This window comes from Triturus cristatus, chromosome 3_1 (assembly GCF_964204655.1).
Source record: "Triturus cristatus chromosome 3_1, aTriCri1.1, whole genome shotgun sequence".
In the NCBI taxonomy this organism is placed as follows: Eukaryota; Metazoa; Chordata; class Amphibia; order Caudata; family Salamandridae; genus Triturus; species Triturus cristatus.
Window position 1 is genome coordinate 366,631,284 of NC_140583.1, and position 19,753 is coordinate 366,651,036.

Genomic DNA, 19,753 nt, shown 5'->3' on the forward strand with positions numbered 1-19,753 from the left:
CATATCTTCCAGCAGGCTAGATATCTCTTGGTGATGTTTTATCAGGGACCTGCTGTTAATCCGGCCCCACATTAGAGCCATTTGGTGCCCCTCCTGACTCCCCTTACCAATACTGAGTAATGTCTCCCTGGAGTAGCAAACCCTGCCATTGTTCAGCCGGACAGTATTGCTGGCGCTGGGCGCGACCGGTGCGGGGAAGGGTGCAGAAGGGCTTGCCTCTGGCGCGCCATCGGCGCGCCCGCTGCACGCTTGCATTACCCCACCTAAATAGGGATGATTAGTGCTCCGGCCAGCCACTAGACCGCTGACCAAGATGGCGCCCGGTAGATAGCGCTTGAAGGGATGGGTCTTCCGGTTGTCCCGCTAAAGTAGCGAGGTGATGTGCCAGGTATTTTATAGTGCGGGTAAGTGGGCAAAATTGTATTTTATCACATTTAAAAGCAGGCTTCCAGCAGTAGCAATGATTAAAAACAACACTTTAGACCCCCGTAATCTAACCTCGCAGCGGCGATGGGACGCAGTGCGGGCGTAGCAGGTGAGGAGTGCTCCTAAGTTAAAAGATCAGCGCGTTCTGTTTCCTGTAGATCTCGTTCTAGCTATAATATCATCGGTTTGTGTATGCCCTGAGGCTAATTGTTGTTAATATTTGCAAATTTACCTAATATAGGAGTGACTTGCACATTCTATTTTTTTGATAGTGCGAAATAATTGTACAGTTCAATACAAAGCATGAAGGCCAAAGTGCAGGGATTTATCATTGCCTGACTGAAACTAGGGGTTAATCACTCAGTCTGCTTATTAGAGAATGATTATGACATATTTATAAAGCGCTACTAATACCCTGAGGTGTCTAGGCACTGCCTTCAGACAAACCGATCTTGATTTAATAATTGAGACTCACACTTGAGCCAGGCTTTTAGGCCCTTTCTAAAGTCAAGCAGATTGGTTTCTTTTTTAGTGAGCGTGGCAGGGAATTCCAGAGTTTAACCGTAGTGATGGTAAAACTCCTGCCACCCCAGTTGGCCCTGCACACTCTGGGGACAACAAGGTTACCCTGCTCGGCTGATCTGAGGGGTCTTGCCAGAGTGTATGGCTTAAGAATGCTTGACATCTGTTCTGGTCCTAGTTTATTCAAAGATTTAAAAGAAAAGCAGAGGGATTTGAACTGGATCCACTTTGCCACCGGTAGCCAGTGCAGTTAGGACAGGGCCTTAGAAGCAGAATCAAATCTGGTGATCCTCAGGAGCACTCTAGCTACCGCATTTTATGCAGTCTGTAGCATTTGGATACTGTGTTTTAGTGCGCTGGTGAAGAGGGCATTACAGTAATCCAATCTGTATGATATAAGTACTGATACCACTGTTTTCCTAACATCAAGTAGAATAGATGGGATTATTTTCCTCAAGATTTGGAGGATTTTGAGTATGTGCTGTATTGACGCCTGGCTCCCAATATTAACACTAAATACTCATCCGGTTTGTCAGTCGCAGTCCTAGCTATAGACTTGCATGGTATCTCCTTACAGCAGAGTGCGATTGATCTCATGGGAAATTGGGGATTCCGAGACAAGCTGGCATCAAATAGAAGTGTATAGATAGACCAGTGGCAATTGAATAGAGTCTGTCACATTTGAGTGATCCCTACCCTGCCTCATCACACTTTAAGAGGCCTGAGCTGTCAGGAAATCTCCACATTTCTTCATAGGCTAGCCTCAGTCCATGTTCCAGAAGACCTAATTTTCATTACTCCTATGTGCAAATTCTCACAATATGCAAAATGTGCCTCGTGTCCATGCTCCACAGCACCCACTGCCAGAACTTCCTCCAATTCGGACACAAATCATATATTTAGATGTGATTCAGGACTTGGTGCTAACCAGCGGCGACTGCAATGAGGTTGTGGTGGTCGGGTGGGCGGGGAAGGGGGCAAGCGGGGAGGGGGTTTAAAAAAAATAAAAAAGGAAAATGCCCTTACCTGGCAGTGGGAGCCTGGGCATGTTCCCCACCCAGGCTGTAATGCAGCCTGGGTGGAGAACATGCAAAGTGCGGATGACTATTTGGGCTAGCCCGAGACGGTCGTTCCAAATTGTCATGCGCACTTAGGTGCACATACCACTCCTCCCCCTGCTTGCTCACTGCCCAGCCCAACTCCACCCCGCCTCTTAATCAAAACTGTGGCAGTGTTGTCAAAATAAAATGATAATGTTATGTTATTAACATTTAATTTTTCATATGGGGCGATGCGCTCTCCGCCTATGCAGAGGAGCCGCCACTGGTGCTAACCAGAGTTTGCATGCATGGTTTGCAGAGCATATAGTTGGAATGGGATCTCTCAGGGTTATTAGGTGTGCTTATGATTTTGAGTGTTGCTCTGAACTTGTGGATTGGTCCAACATTCAAAAATGGAGCTAGAGATACAGGTTTGCACACTTGTATGCTCCCAACTAGTTCCTCTTTTTTTCATTGGCCAACTTCTCCAACTCTAGCTCCCATGCCTTCGTACAGTAGAAAACGTTAGCTCTAGCCTCTTAATGTACAAAATGAAGAGATATTCTTCATCTTCCACTGTTTTGCAAAATATTCCATTTACTGTTCCTCCTCCGTTGCTGATCCATTAGGGAACTCATGTCTCTATTCTAAGTAATGCAACCCATTTTCTTCCAAAATATAAAGCTAGATTTGTAGGTGTTAGACTCTGGAACCTGCATTTCTTTGTACAAGTTGTCCGTTCTTTTACGCTGTTCCCGTCGCAGGGAACAAATGTGGAATACCTGTAATTAATTGGTCTAGATGGCAAAGTGAAAAATCAGATTTGGAGGCTTTCTTCACTAGTGCTACAATCCGCTACATCATTACTCAAGAATCTCTGCATAGTGCAAAATTAAGTCAATTCATTATGTTAGAAAACAAGTGCTCAGTTGGTTGTTTTTCTGTACTTGTATTGCAAAGAAAGTGCTTCTCAATATCCAGAATAACTACCTACCCGTCAGTTCAACTCTGTTCTTGTCAGAATTCTTCTGGACCCATCTAGGAATTTTATGTTTGCAAATAATCAAAATATATATCTTGGAAGTTTACTAAATGTTTTTTTTTTGGTAGTCAAACTTGTTTGTATCAGTTTGAGTAACATTTTCATTTTAAGACATGCGATGATGCAGTTAAGCTGTGATATTTAATTTTTTTCTAAGTGTTTGATCTCTAATTTGTATTTGTTCTTAATTTGTGAAATATGGAGGCATGTAGTGACCACCTCAGTTGTATGATGTACAGCTTTAATAATTGAAATTAATGTGTCTTATCCATTTTCTCTCAACCAGCTCATTACGCCTATGTTGATATTTATATTTAAAGTTGATTTGTAAATATAATTACAGCAGCTTACTTAACTACAAATATGTATAAATAACGTAAAGGAGGCTACCTGTTACTAAAGAGGTGTGGGCCCTCCGGCACTAACCCCAATGACCTTCTAAAACCCATAGATTTTGAAATTCACGTCTTGGACAGATCAGTAGACTCCAGACACTCTCAGTCGGCAGAAATGTTGGTGTCAGAAAGAGAATTGTACCTTCGCTAGAGACATTATTGTGAAGGACACTGAATTCTCCATGCTTCGTTCCCTTGGAAATAGAAGTTGGAATGTGCTATGTTGGCTCTCATATCCACTAGGTAAGCGTGCAGTTTAGCAGGGGATGAAGCCCACAGCAGGACTCCTTTCAGAATGAAGCTGAGTGCAAGCACACACTGGAATTCAATAACCTCCATGCAGCTGGCTGATTGGCAAGCCGGAATTAATGCATTCATAGACCTGATCGCACGCAGCTTTCGTAGTCAAATAAATTAGTATCAGGTAAATAGGATTAACAAAATGGAGATTGTTCGATTAGATCAGTGGCTCCACACGTTTGCAGGAAATATGTCAACCCTGAGAGGTGACAGTAGACACTAGCAACCAGCATTGAAACGTCAGATTTCTATCTCTATTTCTGTTCCAGTCTTAGACATAAACACATCTTATAGTGGCATAAATGCATCCTATAAGATAACCGCGTTTGAGCTTAGACTGTGACTACTTTTACACTCGTGATGCATAGACCCATACAGCTTGCATTCCTAAACACAGTGGTTAACAAACCTTCCTCACACGTTTTTTTTATCCAATTGTGTGAAATATCCATGCAAAATATTAATGCCCCGCCGCTTTCAAAACTGTTTATCTAAACTCGTTTTTATAATGGACAGACAAGTGGAGGCTGACAAGTGCTTTTAATACATTACTCAAATTGGGCATTAACGTTCTCTACCATACAGAATGATCTGTGTGTACAAGGGAAATTCTTTATTTTTAGCTGAAATCCTTTTTTTTAACACTTTTGTTTTGTTTTTGATTTTTGCTTTCATGTCGGAAGTGATAGAGCAAATGCAACTCACCCTCTTTTCCACAAAATATCACTCTGTCTTAGATAACTGTTTCCATAGTGGTCTTCCTGGAAGGCAGTTTTCCAAACTTGATCTGTTACTTCTCTAGTAGGCAGGGTTTTATGGAGAACAACCGACTATGCAAATGAGCCTCATTTAAATTCATTATATGCGCTTTTTTTCTCATGACTATTCCGGCGGGATATCCTGTACCTTTTTGTTTTTGTGTGCGCATTCTGATGTACTCCCCAGGGATTTTTTTACGTTTCACTGTTTCATTTTGTTGGTGACGTTGCCTCAAACGTGACTTTTTGATCTGCCTGTCTCCACGATAATGATGCAGACAGCTGTGGACTCTTGAAAGAGAGCTCTCGCTGCGGTTCTAGGTTAGAATTCAGAGGTGTTCACGAGCCTCCGTCGGCTACGCTTTCCTCCAGTGTGACGTGCTGGACGCACGTGAGACGTGGTGGACGCACGTCTCACGGGAGGGAAGCGTCAGGGGACTCCTGACGCCGCATTGTAATTTTGGTTGGTGAATCATTTAAGAGTCAAATACCAGTGCACTAACGTCTACAGTTGATTATCTACCGGAGAGGCCTTCTGCGACGTAGTTTTAGCTCTTAATAGTTGATGTAGAAAGGTATGTCATCAACCTGGTATGGACCGTACCGGGCAGGGCTCTGGAAACCTTGTCACCTGGGCAGTTATTTGTTGCCAGCTCCAGTTTGCTTTCTGTCGCTTGCTGTGTTTTTATCGCCCGTACAGTAATGCCAGTGGCTCTCTCTTTTAGCAGTAAATGGAAGAATGACCTAGGGGAGAGGGCCGAGAGAATATTCTGGAAACAGTTGGCTTTATTGCCATCTCCAGGGTTGTTTGCGAAGACAGAGCAGGCCTCTGAGCACATTGTGCTTTGCGGAGTTTATGGAGCACGGCAGGCCCTCAAACAACTGAGTTTTAAGGGTTGGGGGAGGAGCGAGGAAGTAGTCGCCATCATCACGAGGTGCTTTGTGTATAAAAAGGCAGTGGCATGAGTAGCCCGCCTTTCTACCAGCCCTGGCAAAGCTTGTAGATCTGGCTTGAATGTGCTAATGCATTAAGTCTATTTGTGCGTGTCGCTACCATATTAAAGCCAAACCGTATGCTTGCAAGTGTTTGTGTGACAATATACATACGTACATGTACACCTGTCAGCTGTTACATCGCAAACGGAGTCACTGCATCATATATATACACACACACTGCAGTGACTCCATAATGGCTTGTACTTGTGTACGTACACACACACAACCCACCCCATGCGTCATTCTGTGGTTATGGCTCAACTATTTTCCATTGGAAAAACATTTTTGATTTACCTATAATTAATATTTATTAACTATTCAATTAACTAAAACCTTAAAGTTGTTTTTTGTTTGAAATATCATTTTTATTGGCATTTATAGTAATTATCACAGAACGATATATGCATTTCCAGATCAACAGCTGGCGTATGGTTCTGTGGCCGGAAACAGTCTACTTCAAATTATGAAAATCAACAGCAATTAACATACAATCAGCCTTCCCCAGATTTGAATGCGTTCCAGTTAGCAGTTCGTCAGCCTGAAACAATCCTTGTCTATCGACTATGGTGATATAGGCCCATTGTAGCTAGGTATTCAGTGGGCAGTCTCCAAGTCTGGCCTCTGTACATTCACTGTTGCCCTACCAAGCCTTATACGTGTCACATTTGTCTCAATATAAAGCCATGTATGCAAAGGAGTAAGAAAATATCCAGTACAACAAAAACTTAAGGCATCTAGAAAAACTTAGATGTCTATCCCAACTTAGGCTCAACTAGAGCAACTAAAGCAACTAGGGGTCCACTATCCATAAAGTAGTTCACTGCAAATCATTTCCTGTCCGTGGGGGTGGGGTGGGGGGGGCGGGGTGCCCCACCACTGGCGAGCCGGACACTTCCGGAGGAAGGGGGGGGGGGGGTGGGGAGGCAAGGAAGGGGATCTGGGAGGGTGGCGGGGGCTGAAGGAGAGGGGAAAGGGGGTGAAGGACTAGTGAAACCACCCAAGGCATCCCCGTCCCCCAGCGGGCCCATTCTCATCTCGTCCTCTTGGCTGCTCTGTCATTTAAGCACTTAGCGGTACCTGGGCGTGCACTAAGTCATCCCTTGCCTCTCGCGGCATGTCAGTTTCGGAGTTTTCCTTCTGTCCGTCTGAGTCAGTTAAATTACGTGCTTCCCACGCCTTCAGTATGTCAGCCCACGGATCTGCTAATGGCTTATGCCGTTTCGTGACCCTGTCCTCTCGAAGCAATGCCCTCTTCTCTGCTCTAGCCCAACATGTGATGTTGTATTCCCAGTCCACTATTAATGGGCACCCTGCTGCTCTCCACCTCAGTGCTATTCTCTGTTTCGCTAGTAAGAAGGCCAGGTCTACAACTCTATTCCGCAGTCACTTGGATTTGGGCCTCGTAAATAGTCCCAATAAACACGCCTCCGGGCAACACTTCAGACTTCGTGAACACCTCTGAATTCTAACCTAGAACCGCAGCGAGAGCTCTCTTTCAAGAGTCCACAGCTGTCTGCATCATTATCGTGGTGACGGGCAGATCAAAATGTCACGTTTGAGGCAACGTCACCAACAAAATGAAACCGTTAAACGTAAAAAAATCCCTTGGGAGTACATCAAAATGCGCACAGAAAAACAAAAGGTACAGGATATCCCGCCGGAATAGTCATGAGAAAAAAAGCGCATATAATGAATTTAAATGAGGCTCATTTGCATAGTCAGTTGTTCTCCATAAAACCCTGCCTACTAGAGTGGCAACAGATCAAGCTTGGAAAACTGCCTTCCAGGAAGACCACTATGGAAACACTAACGTTATCTAAGACAGAGTGATATTTTGTGGAAAAGAGGGTGAGTTGCATTTGCTCTATCACTTCCGACATGAACGCAAAAATAAAAATTAAAAAAAAAAGTGTTAAAAAAAAGGCTTTCAGCAAAAAATAAAGAATTTCCCTTGTACACACAGATCATTCTGTATGGTAGAGAACGTTAATGCCCAATTTGAGTAATGTATTAAAAGCACTTGTCAGCCTCCACTTGTCTGTCCATTATAAAAACGAGTTTAGAACCATGCTCACCGTCTCCACAACTGTGGTCCAGAAGCGGTAGAGCTCCGGACATGACCACACCATGTGCTCAAAATTGGCGTCCACTATTAAGCACCTGGCAAAGGTCAAATCATCTCTCTTATACTTAACATTCAGTTTGTGCGGTGTGAGGTAAGTTCTATGCAGGATAATAAATTGGACCAGTTTAAAGGCTGCATTTCTGGATACCTTCTTAGGGTTGCCTAAAACCTTCCCCATTCCTTCTCAGTTATTGGTCTACCCAATGTGCCTTTCCATCACTCTTGTGTCTGGAGCAACAGTATCCGCGAAATCTCAACTATGGCCTGATACAGCCATTTCACCAGGTGTCCTGCAGATCTCAACGTCACCATTGCTTGGAGCACTGCATGCGTGGCGGGCTCCCCTGTTTCACCCCCCCACAGTGCCGCAATTGCCCTCCTTATTCTATGATAATTTAAAAACTGCCCTGGCGGTAGGCCGTGATATTCCAAAAAGTCGTCCAGCGGGAGCAACACCCCATCCTGGTAACAATTTCTGACCGATTGGACTCCTGCCTGTTCCCAACCCCGCAACTGATTTTGTGTGAGAGAAGGGCCCATTCCCCTTTGCGGTATCCCTGTGAGTGGTCGGTTTGGCACGTATAAGGGAGCTTCCGGAGTCCGCCTCACACATCTGTCCCAACACGTCATTGCTACCTTGAGAAGCACGCCCGTATGTTGGATTTTCTGGCGAGGATTGAGCATCCTGGCAAGTAGGGTTCCCCGAGCTGTATGAATCGGTAACTGTAACGTCTCCAATCCCCGGCCCTCTAGCCACCGGGCCAGCCACTGTAGCTGCGCCGCCAAATAATAGGCCTCAAAATCGGGAGTCAACAGCATTATAAGGGTCCACATGGACACACTGTTGTGTCCACAATCCCACAACAAATCCCTCAACAGTGTATCCAGGGCCCTAAACCTGCTCCTTGGAATCACCACAGGAAGGTTGACAAAGAAATACAAAAGTCTTGGTAGCACCACCATCTTAGATAATGCAACCAGGGCCATAACTGGTAATTTAAGTGAGCGCCAAAGGGACATATTTGACCGCAGGACTCTCAAAGCTCCTCCCAAATTCCCCTCCAGTAGATCTAGTTGCCGGTGGTAAACCCGTTTTCCTAGGTATTTAAAGCTAATCGGTGCCCACTCGAGTTCAATTGGGATGTCAAACGGCCTAGTAAAGTCAGGTCGCAATGGGAATACACATGTCTTTTTGGTATTGACGCGTAGTTCCGAAAGCTCTGCAAATTCTTCCAGGATGCGCAGCACTGCCAGGACCCCCTGGGATGCGCATCAAAAATACACAAGATGTCGCCTGCATATAATGTAAAAATATGCACCGTCTCCTCAAGCATTAGGCCAATGTTCCTACCCTCCTGCCTAAGTTGTTCCGCCAATGGCTCCATTGCCAGAGCAAAAAGCAATGGTGACAAAGGGCACCCCTGACGCGTCGCCCTATGTATAGGGTACTGAGCCGATACCACACCTCCTGTACGTACTCTGGCCCTCGGACTCGTATACAATAGGCGGACCCATTTCAGCCATCGACCCAACCCCATACATTTCATCACCGCCAAAAGAAAGTCCCACCTCAGAGAATCGAAGGCCTTTTCCAGGTCCACAGCCATTACTACTGCCTCTGGGAACATCGCTAAGTCTCGATGGTATAACACATGGTACAACCTCCGCAGAGTATTAGATGTCTATCGTGAGGGAATGAATCCATTTTGATTGGTGTGGATCAATCTCTGCATCGGGGGCAGATGCCGGGTTGCCAGCACCTTGCTGAGTATTTTAAAATCAAGGTTCAGCATGGACAACGGCCTAAAATCTGTTGTGTTCATGACCTCTTTTTTGGTTTTGGGCAATGGAATCACCAGCGCCTCCCTGACTGATGGTGTAAGTTGTTCTTTTCCAAACACTGCAGCATACATTTGCTCTAATTTCGGGGCCAAGATATCTATGAAGGTGTCATAAAATGCGGCTGGGAGGCCATCTGGTCCCGGCGCCTTCCCCCGCGCCATATCTTTAATGGCAGATCGAATTTCCTGCAAGGCCATTTTTGGCTCCAAGGTCTCCTGTTCTGTGCGATCTAATGTCTGCAAACCCAAGCCCTCCAGATTCGCCACTGTCCTAACCCTCTGAGCTTCCCCTGGGTCTCCGTAAAGCCACTCAGAGTACATCCGAAATACGTCGTTGATGTCCCTCAGGGAGTGAATCACTTGATCAGCAGAGTCTCGGATATTGGGGATCGGGGTTCCGCTGCACTCCGGCCTAATCAACCATGCCAAACGTCTCCCTGCTCTGCCGCCCTCTACATGCTGACGCTCCTGTAAAGCTTGGGTGTCCAATATCCTCCGCCTACCCCAAGCAGAATTATAAGTGCTCTTCACTGCTGCCAAGTGTCTGGGTGTCAGTCCCTCCCTCAGTTTCCCTATCTAGTGACAATATCTGGGTTTCTAGAGATTCAAGTTCGCGTTTAATCTCTTTCCTGGCATGCATTGCCCCCTGACCACCACCTTAAAAGCGTCCCACTCCACAAGAGTGGAGCTGGCCGTCCCCTGGTTTGTCTCAAAGTAAGCCGTTATTGCCCCGGAGAGTGTTTTGTCTGAAGCCATCGTCCTCCAGGAGTTTGGGGTCCAGCCTCTACAGCATCATGGGGGCCCTTTCAGGGGTGGGGGCAAATTGCAACAGTAGTGGGCTATGATCTGAAATGGATCTCCCCAAATATTCTGCCTTGGTCAACATCGGGGCAAACCTGTCGGAGCAGAGAAACCTATCTAATCTAGCATGAAAATTGTAGAGTGTGGAGTAATAGGAGTATTCCCTCTCCTGCGCATTATGGGCCCGCCAGATATCTAACAGATCCCACCCCGTAATCCATCTTTGCAGGCCCTTAGCTGTTGAGGCTGCTGTCGTATCTCTCAGCGGAGGGAACGGGGGGTGGACCTGTCTGGACCCAAATCACAAATACAGTTAAAATCCCCCCCTAGGATCAGGTCACTCTCTGCCAGCCCCGCAAGAGGTTTGGAAAGAAGCGTCAGGAAGGCAACTTAGTCCTGATTTGGTGCATAGACACTTTCCAGCGTCACTTCCCTGGCCTTCAGCATGCCCCGTACCAGCACATACCTCCCATCAGGATCAATTTTACGGGATGCCTAAAACGGGACCTCATGCCTAACCCAGATAAGCACTCCACCCCCTTGCATATGCTGTAAACTTGGTTGCAAACAATTGCCCCGCCACCTGCGTTTGCAATTGCACCACCTCCCCCTCTGTAAGATGAGTCTCCTGCAGCATCACGATGTGCGCAACTCCTTTAATGTAATTAAGGATGCTATACCGTTTTGAAGGAGAACCCATACCTCGGATGTTCCAAGTCAGGAGCTTAAAATCCTCAGCGTAGCTGACGTTCCCAGCCATAACGCAAGACTATCTTGCCACCCCCCTCCCCTGCCCCAAGGCCCCCCCAGCAGCAACAGCAGTGGACCCCATGCTACAACACAACAAACCCAACTGTAAAATTCCCCATCCCTTGAGCGGACTGACAACGGTCAGCTGCCCAAACGTATAAGAAAACATCACGTCTCTCAGAAGGCCGCCACCAGCTCAGTGACGGTATTCTCGGTGGGGTGGGGGTGGATACAAAAGATAAGTGGAGCAGGTGTGCCGCGTCCCAGCCCTTCTACTGGATACAAACTGCTGTCTGCAAAAGGCAAATTCGAGACCAAATCCGTAGACTAGACTAAGGCGCCCCCTTTGTGAGATTCTTCGTGTCCATCTTCTGAGATGTGTATGCCCAGGGGGGCCCAATAAGTATGCCAGAGCAGAGCGTGTCCCAGATTCCTACTACAGCTAGGCGATATCATCTGCAGATTGTGACGTAAGCTTCGGTAGCAGGACATCGGACTCCAGAGTCCCCAGATTCAGCCGACGCATCCACCGATGCGACCGATGTCCCTGGTGTTTCATTTTGGTGCAGAGGTGAGAGCATTTGTGTCACAGCCTGTAGTGCTGCATGTCTATCGTGATGAGTTTGGGAGGCTGCGTGCCTAATTCGCCCGGGCTGCTGTGTGATTACGCTTAGGTCTCCGTCTGCGCGGTGGCAGTCCCGGCTCTCAGTACGCTGTGTTTTTTTAGGAGGTGGCACACCCTGCTAAAAGGCTTCCATACAGTTCCAAACCTCCTCCGGGGTGTCGCAGAAGTACGAGTTGCCATCAACAGTGATCATCAGCCTGGCAGGGAATATTAGGGAGTACTGTATTCCCTTCTCCCCGAGTGCTTTTTTGGCTGCAATAAAGGACGCCCGCTGAGCCTGCACTTTTGCATTGAAGTCCGGGAATATTGACACCTTACTGTTCTCGATCAATACGGGCCAGGAGTGCGGGAGAAGTACATCTCTATCACTAAAATGTAGTAGCCATGGAATCCCCGGCCGTGGGGGGCCCGGAACCCTACATGCTCTATCCGGCGCAAAGAACCTAGACAGGAGCTCCAGGGGTACTAGGGAACGTAACCAGTTCTCCAGAAATTCCTCCATGTTGGACCCTTCTATCCTTTCTGGCAGCCCTATGAGTCGGACATTATTCCTACGATTGCGGTCTTCCGCATCTTCAGCCCGCCGCTCAAGGATCGTCACCCTGGTGGAGAGGTCATACATCTTGGTTGCCTGTAGTTTATGTTCAGGCTGTAGGTCTTTAATCGCTGATTCCGTTTCCCAGACCCTGTCTGCCAGCTTCCGGTGTTCCGCCTGGAGCAGTCCCAGACCCACAGATACCGCTCCAATGTCTTGTTGCAAGGCATTTTTAGTGTCCGCTATGGCCACCAGCACCCTATCCAAGTGAGAATGAAGAGAGTCATCGCCTCAAGGGGTTTCTCCAATACCTCTCTCCTGTGCCACAGGAGAGGGCTCCTGGTAGTGGGCTTGGTGCCCCCGCCTTCTTCTTCAGTCCTTGTCCAGCATACAGGCTCCCAGTGGCACTCAGGTGCCAAAGCCGAGCACTCGGTACCACTGCAAACTTACGCTGCCGCACTCAGCAGCGCGCCATGGGTAAATATGTTAATGGGGCAGGCCCCCGCTCTCCGGTCGGTCAGCAGGCTGCGGCCGCCTACCGCAGTTACCCAGAGTTTGTGGGTGCCGAAAGTCCTGGGCACCAGGCCACACCACAAGGCCTTCCAGACCGAAACGCAGCACCAGGCAGAGGTCGATACGTGGTAGAGTGCAGGGGTCAGGGCCTACCTGCAGGCCACCTGCCCCGCCCGTAGTACTTCCCGTAGGCCACCGTCTCACTCACCAGGACTTTCCAGCGGGAATCCATGCCTACGGCCTGGACCTCCATGCCTCACGCTCGGCTCTGATCGAGCGGCGCCTACTGTGTCGCAGCCCCGGTCCCGCCGGCACTCCGGGTGGCACTCTTCTCCCCCAGGGAGCACAGAGCAGACGGGAACAAGGGCCAGCCGAGGTGCGTCGCAGTTCAACGGGCTGCGCTCTCCCCGGTACCGGGTTGCTGAGCAGAACCTACATGGCAACAGGATACCGCTAAGCTCCCTTCCTGTGTGGGATGCCGGGGGGTCATTTTAGTGCCCCTGCGGCAGCCGGTGATGTTTTAGCTGCAGGATATTTAGCTGGCCGGGACGGAGCTCCGAGCTCACACGTCCGCCATGCTTGGAGTCTTGGCCACGCCCCACTAAAACCTTACAGTATGAGAGAGACCGGTTGTTTAAAACAATTCAATTGTTTAAAACGATTCCACTCTGCCCCTTACTCCCTCCCCGCCCCTTCAGTCCCTTTGTCTTTATAATTGGCTTGTCACCCTTAATTCATTTCAGTGAGTTCTTGTGAATTACTTCTAAAAAAACAATTAAGAATTAGAAACTGTAGCATTAAAAGTGATTTAAAATAATTGTTGCTATGAATATTGCAATGAGCCTCCATGATGACTGGCTGAGACCACTCTGCTGCTTTCGACATGTTATAAAGCGCGACATGCCAATGTGGATGGGGTCTTTCGAATGAGACAGGAGTGACTTCTCCGTGCGGTGCCTCCTTTATGGCAGTCCTAATTAGGTGTGTGAATTTCCCCAGTCTTACTGGAAAAATACTTGCAGTTGAACCGGAGAAACACAGAGCTGAGGCCTCCCTGAAAGTCCTTGCTCCGTTTGCGATGAGTAGCGGGTGAAGGAGGCGCAGGTGCCGATTTTTTAGTTTGGGGCAACAGCACCGGAGATGTAACCAGGATTCTTTAGCAAACAAACATAGTCTGCACTCAATATTTTCCCCCTTACAAACCCACGCAGGGTTGAAATCTGTGATTCCTAGTGTTGGATTTATCTATAGCTTTTGACCGCATTGACGGATTTGCACTCAAATTGCCTCTCTTAGTGTATTCGCTAATGTGCGGATTGATAGTTTTTGTTAATTTCATTAAGATCTATTGCAGGGGAAAAATAGTTATTGGCAGTGTTTTAAATTGGAAAAATCCAAGTACTAATACTTTCCCATGAAATGAATTGCAGTAGTTCTGAGAAGTGCAGGTACTTTCCATTTCAAATTAAAGAAGTGTAGTTACTCCGTACCGGACAGTACCTGCTTCGCTAATTCACTGATTAATAAGAATCAAAAAGTTTCATTCTCCCATTTTAGCTTCTTTAGGAAATTTTGCTTACACCTACAGCCAAAACCGCTCAATGAATTTGTGCTAAACTTGGCGTGAATTGATTGCAAGTTTCATTAGAATCGTGAATTTAGTGCAGCAAACTCATCTTTTTAGATCGAGCCTAGCGCACCGCACATGCGCTGCTCTAGGAAATGACCTTTAGAAATCGGTCTGCACTTTTCCTCACACTCGTGCTTGTGGTGGCATCCACCTTGCGGGAGCGGGCAGTGGCGCGCGCAGGGGCCATCTGTTTTCTAATTAGCTTCCACTTTTGTGCTCGTGCTTTTTCGAGCAGCGGTGCGCACAGGGGACATCTTTTTTTTCCTTCTAATTAGCTTAACCTTTACACGTCCGTGCCGATGCAGGGACCGTGCTCCCAGCCCCCTCCCCATTGGAGCCCGCGGTTCGGCCAGACTCCCAAGGTGAAGTCTAGCAGCTGTCTCCATAAAGACTTCCATCCCCTCGGCGCACCACGGCGCGGTCTATAAACGCCTCAGATGGGCTCTGTAAATGTGGTAGTGTTCATTGATTTAAATGTTAGTGAACACATTCATTAATTCATGTTTCTACAACTCGTTTCCTCTTTCATCGGAATGAGCTGCAATGTCAGTTAAGGAGCGGCGTGTCACGCTGAAAAACGAGCAGGCTGATAATCTCATACCAAATAAATGCATTTTATTAAACAGGAAACTAGAATCGCAGAGATAGGCGCAGCGAAGCTACAATCTACAAGGATGTACCATTAGTTCTCCGTAAGCGTTTCCAGATGTAGCCGTGGTGCTGGGCATGGCAGCCTGCCAGGGGATTGCCTGCAGTCGGAGCTGCACTCTGTCCGCAGTCAGCACTGCAATGCCAGGCCCCTGCAAAGGACGGCGGAGGCACCGCGCATGAAGGCTGCGGGCAGCGAATTACGTGGCCGAAGGGCAGTGGTTTCACCCTCTTGTGGAGTCTTACCTGTGACGTGGTCTGCCACCTGCCCCCAGACGAAACAGTCTGTTGCCACACTCAGTCCAAAGAAGTTATCCCCACACAAGCTGACCAGCAAGACACCAGCCGCCTTCTAAAACTCCAGAAAAGTGCTGCGACAACTTGGGCAGATGCACGCGCAGACACCACAACCAATCAGCAATTCATAACACCTTGTAGCGTACTAGGATTGGCTCAGATATACATTTGAGGCTTCAATTCTTGATCATCTTACACATGAGCAGTACCTTCCTCTCTCTGATGACTGCCAGAGTATATTCTACCATGAGATTGGCTGGCCCCCTGGACAAATGATACCCATTAAATGATCAACAACGGACGAGAGAACCTCTGCTGTGGTTTTTGGTCACCATATACCTATTGGTGGTGAAGTATATTGTGTTCTATTGTGAGAAGTAGAATGGCGTCACCAGCAACTCATAGAAATAGGCAACTGAATAATGTACTGATTGGATCCTGTCGGTAGCTAGGTCTTACTTTGTCGTCTGGGCATTCAGTTAGTGAAACAGGGACTGCACCAGGCTGCAGGAAGAATTGAAGATAGTGATTATTTTGACAGATTGCTGGATTAGTTGTTTGGGGAACAGAGAAAATCACCGTCAGTCTGAGGACGGGTGTTGTTTTTTAGGGGTGTATGATTGAACTGGAGCGATCATCAGCTCTCCGCTTGGCAAGTAATGAAGAAGCACACAACGTTTTCTTGTACACTTATGTATATGTTGCCCTCCGAGTTTTCCCTTACGCCGACTCACTTACTATAGGGGCTGATATGAACACGTACCTACCAGTAATCTTTCTATCCTCAGTGCTACCTGTTCTCACCTAAATCAATACTTTTGAGCTATACCCTCCTCCGGATTACAAGCATTGGCATAGCCAATAGGTCTCGCCATTCGTACCTTATAAGTGTTTAGCCATGCAACAGTTGATGTTGTTGAACCAAGGATATTGTGCTGCATAGCTAAATACTTATAAGGTCCCAAAAGCAAGACCTATTGGCTATGCGAATGCCAAGGGGGATTGTTCACTTTACAAAAACATGTATGAATAAAACGTGTGAGGATTCAGTTTACTTTTCATATGTAAAATATCCCTCATGCATTGTAATGCAAGCACTCCATAGGTGATAAAATGATACATAAAACAAAATAAGGTGGGAGGAATAATCTGGGAGGAGCCAAAGTCCACTCTATGTATATCTGAAAGACTCTATAACAGTCATAACAGATATGGAGACAGCTGCGCTTTTAAGCCGGACATAAAAATCACATGTTTTACGGTGTTCAAAAGGTGAGAAGATCTTGGTGATATAATTATATAGTGTCCTTTTTTTAGCTGCTAAATGCTCCAGTTCTGTTTAACTCATGGCTCCCAAAGACGTGCTCTGATCATGCGCAGTGTGACGTATGTATTCCTTTGCTGCTGCTATGGTAGCGTACTCCACTTTGGAGATAATACTCTCCAACAGTTGATTTCCCAGCCCAGAATATGGAGCTTCTATCGATGGTGATAATCTATTAGATGTATCTGACTGGTCAAGGAGTCCATATCTTCAGTCTGTATTATATGGTCGGTTTCACCGTTTGAAACCTTAAACTAATCATTCACTGCATCATTACTACAATTTGCATTGATCTCCGCTACATCAAGGGTCACATACTGGTAGTCCTTGCGACTTACGGCAGGCAATAGACGCAAAGTATTTTGTTTCCTACATATTCTCATGCGATAAAAGCAGTGTAGCTCATAGCTCGATACCGATTATCCATATAGTGCTTTCTGCATTATGAATTAGTACAAAACTAACAGCCCTTTCTTCCTTTACCTAACAGTGTAGCTTTAAAAAAAGAAGTACACTTTTTGAAGATGTTTTTATTTTAAAATTCCTAATTGCTGGGTTATTGTGGGTGGGGCAAGTGGTCTCCACTCTGTCAAAAACAGTAAGTACTTGTACACGAACCCACTCTGAAGTTCGCCCTATTCTGCGAGGTGAGGTAATGGTACTACTTTTGTTGAGTGGGTGGAGACCCAGGCCCTACAGGAGCCTTTCAATGGAGGGCCTCCCGATGCAACAAGGATAAACTAATGTGTCAGTCTATGTGCGGACCACAATGAAACACCATCACTTGGTGATGCCTCGTACTGCTTTTTTTAGCTCGTCTGTCTGACAAGAAATTCAACCTGATTCCGACAGTTGTATGTACAAAATGTTGTATAAATCCTGTTTCCAAAAGTAGCATCTGAACCATAATTTTTAACTGCAGCAATTTCCATTTTTTCCTAGGCATGTCCGCGTTTGAAACGCAGCCAGTTTCCATCGAAGTCCAAGAAGGAGGCGTGGCACGATTTTCTTGCAAAATAACTGCAAACCCTCCCGCCATCATCACCTGGGAACTGAATCGAACAACTTTGCCTCTGGCCATGGACAGGTGTGTAACAGAAATATCGTTAGCCCACCCCTTCAGAAATACCGCGGGAATATTTCCTAAGCAGTCCCCCAGACAAACTGGAGACAAACTCGTTTTGTTCCCTTGCACTTGTTTAGAATTTGATTGGCAAACATACCAAATTCAGCAACTTCTTTGTATCCATACTTTTTACAGAAATGTACTACAATTTGTGAAAATAACACAGGGAAAGCTCTCTACTGTGTATTAAATGTACTGGGAACGATGTGTCTTGGCTCACAATCATTTTTGATAATTACGATGCTCCTGAAAGTGAACGTTTAGCAGGCGCGCAACGCCCATTGGGCTCAAAGGGCTTCAGACACCTCCCCCTCCCCCATCGTGTGTGGCAGCCCGGGCTGAGACAGCTTCCCGGGCACGCACACAGCCGCACCCGAGTACTTCACAGGTCTTTAAAAGACCATTTACTTGCTAACGACGCTTTGTTGTGTTTTCACCAGATGCAGAGCCCCTGCATCTCCACTCTGCATATTGCTGGAAGTATCCGCGCCCCCCCACCCCCCGAAATTTTTAGTAGCCCTCCCCTCCTTGAAGTGTGGCTCTAGTTGCGCCTCTGACGTTTAGTGCTGTTACCACCCCATGACGGTATTGCAGGACACTTGGACATAAAGGATGAAAGTATCGTTCCATGACTTCTCGTATCACCACCCAGGCCAGTCCACAGAAACACGTCTATGGCTCATTGGTCACCCACTGAACACAGACTGCGACAGGGCCTGCGACCTGTCGGAGGCAGATTCTGTAACCATGAGCACCTACTTCTCTCGCGGGGCATGTTTGTGGTGTCGCTTGTGCGCTTCACACAAGCAAGACTTTGCCGGCCAGCACAACATTCAGGGACTGATAGGGCGAATAATGTCTCCCCAATTGTTTGCAGAGGGAACACCACGCACCATTGTTTATCAAACTCTCGGTAATTGTGTAATGTTTTTGGTGTCAATGTGCATTCATAGCCCGTCAATGAAATGACATGGAGGGGATTGTCACTGTGGCATCAGTTTGAGATAGTGTAGTCCTGTTCTGCCAGGTGACATGGCTGCCCGTTGGTATTCATTGGTGGCTCAACGAGTCCGGTGCCTGGGAGGCGAAAGCTCCATATGACACCTATTTTCACAAAGGGCAGGTGTTAGTGGGAAAGCCTTGGAGGATCTAAGCCTGCAATCTCCGGTTTGCAATAATGGGGGTAATGAGTACTGTGCGCTGTTTGCCTAAACTGCAACTTTTCTTAAGGTGCCAGGCCAAGTGCAATATAACAGTATTCAGAAGAGATGAGTTATGCACAGTATCCCCATAAATGATTTCCTGCATTGGAAGATGGTGTTATAGTGTGCCATTTATATAACTGACCGAGACACTGAACTTGATTCCCTCGAGCTGCTTTTGTGCAGCCGATCACATGGTTAAATCATAGTGAAAGAAGTACTGCAACGTAACCGCAATATAGTTCATTATTTAGTTTCTTTTTTGCATTGTACATCACGGGCACTTTTACCCTGTTTTCATTAATGGGACCGTGTTAAGTATTTTTGGGCTAAGCCATGGAATACGTTTTGAGTAGTTGGGTTTTTGTGTTCATATGTAATTTTCACCTGAAATAGTGCTCTCAGCAGCTGTTCATGATCATAAGACCGTGTTATTTATAATTAAAATTACAAGAGGCTTAAAAATAAATAAATACAGTGAGCTTAAAACTAATTGGGGCACAGCCGTTTGCAAACTTCACCCTCATCCGGGGAATGTCGATAGGGGTGCGAGATTCTGCGAAGCATGAAATCTCAAACTGACTCAGTCACTTTCCAAGTGTCTCTGAAAAGCAGTAGCGTTTTGTCAATATTCTTGGTAACATGTTCTTTTTAAAAGAAAAATGTACGTTTCAGCAGCGTGTGAAATTTTTAATAATGAGAAAATAAAGCCATGAACAGTTTTTGTAGTACACCTCCATATCAATCTAATGCCCCATTTAAAGACAATGTGACTCTTTTGACATGTTAAAAATATGGCTTCAGAGTCATAGGTGGCTTTGTCGGCTTTCAACTGTGGTAACATTGTAAATTCATAG

The 19,753-nt window shown here is 46.6% G+C and overlaps 1 protein-coding gene across 2 annotated transcripts in view; it reads left to right on the top strand.

The window, feature by feature from the left end:
* The window catches only part of PRTG (protogenin), a 230,503-nt gene that overhangs the window by 101,786 nt on the left and 108,964 nt on the right, over positions 1-19,753 (top strand). For both annotated transcript variants that reach the window (XM_085644135.1, XM_085644136.1), the window contains one exon: positions 17,511-17,655. In XM_085644135.1, coding sequence (XP_085500261.1) covers positions 17,511-17,655 — 145 coding nt within the window. The remainder of the gene's footprint in view (positions 1-17,510; positions 17,656-19,753) is intronic.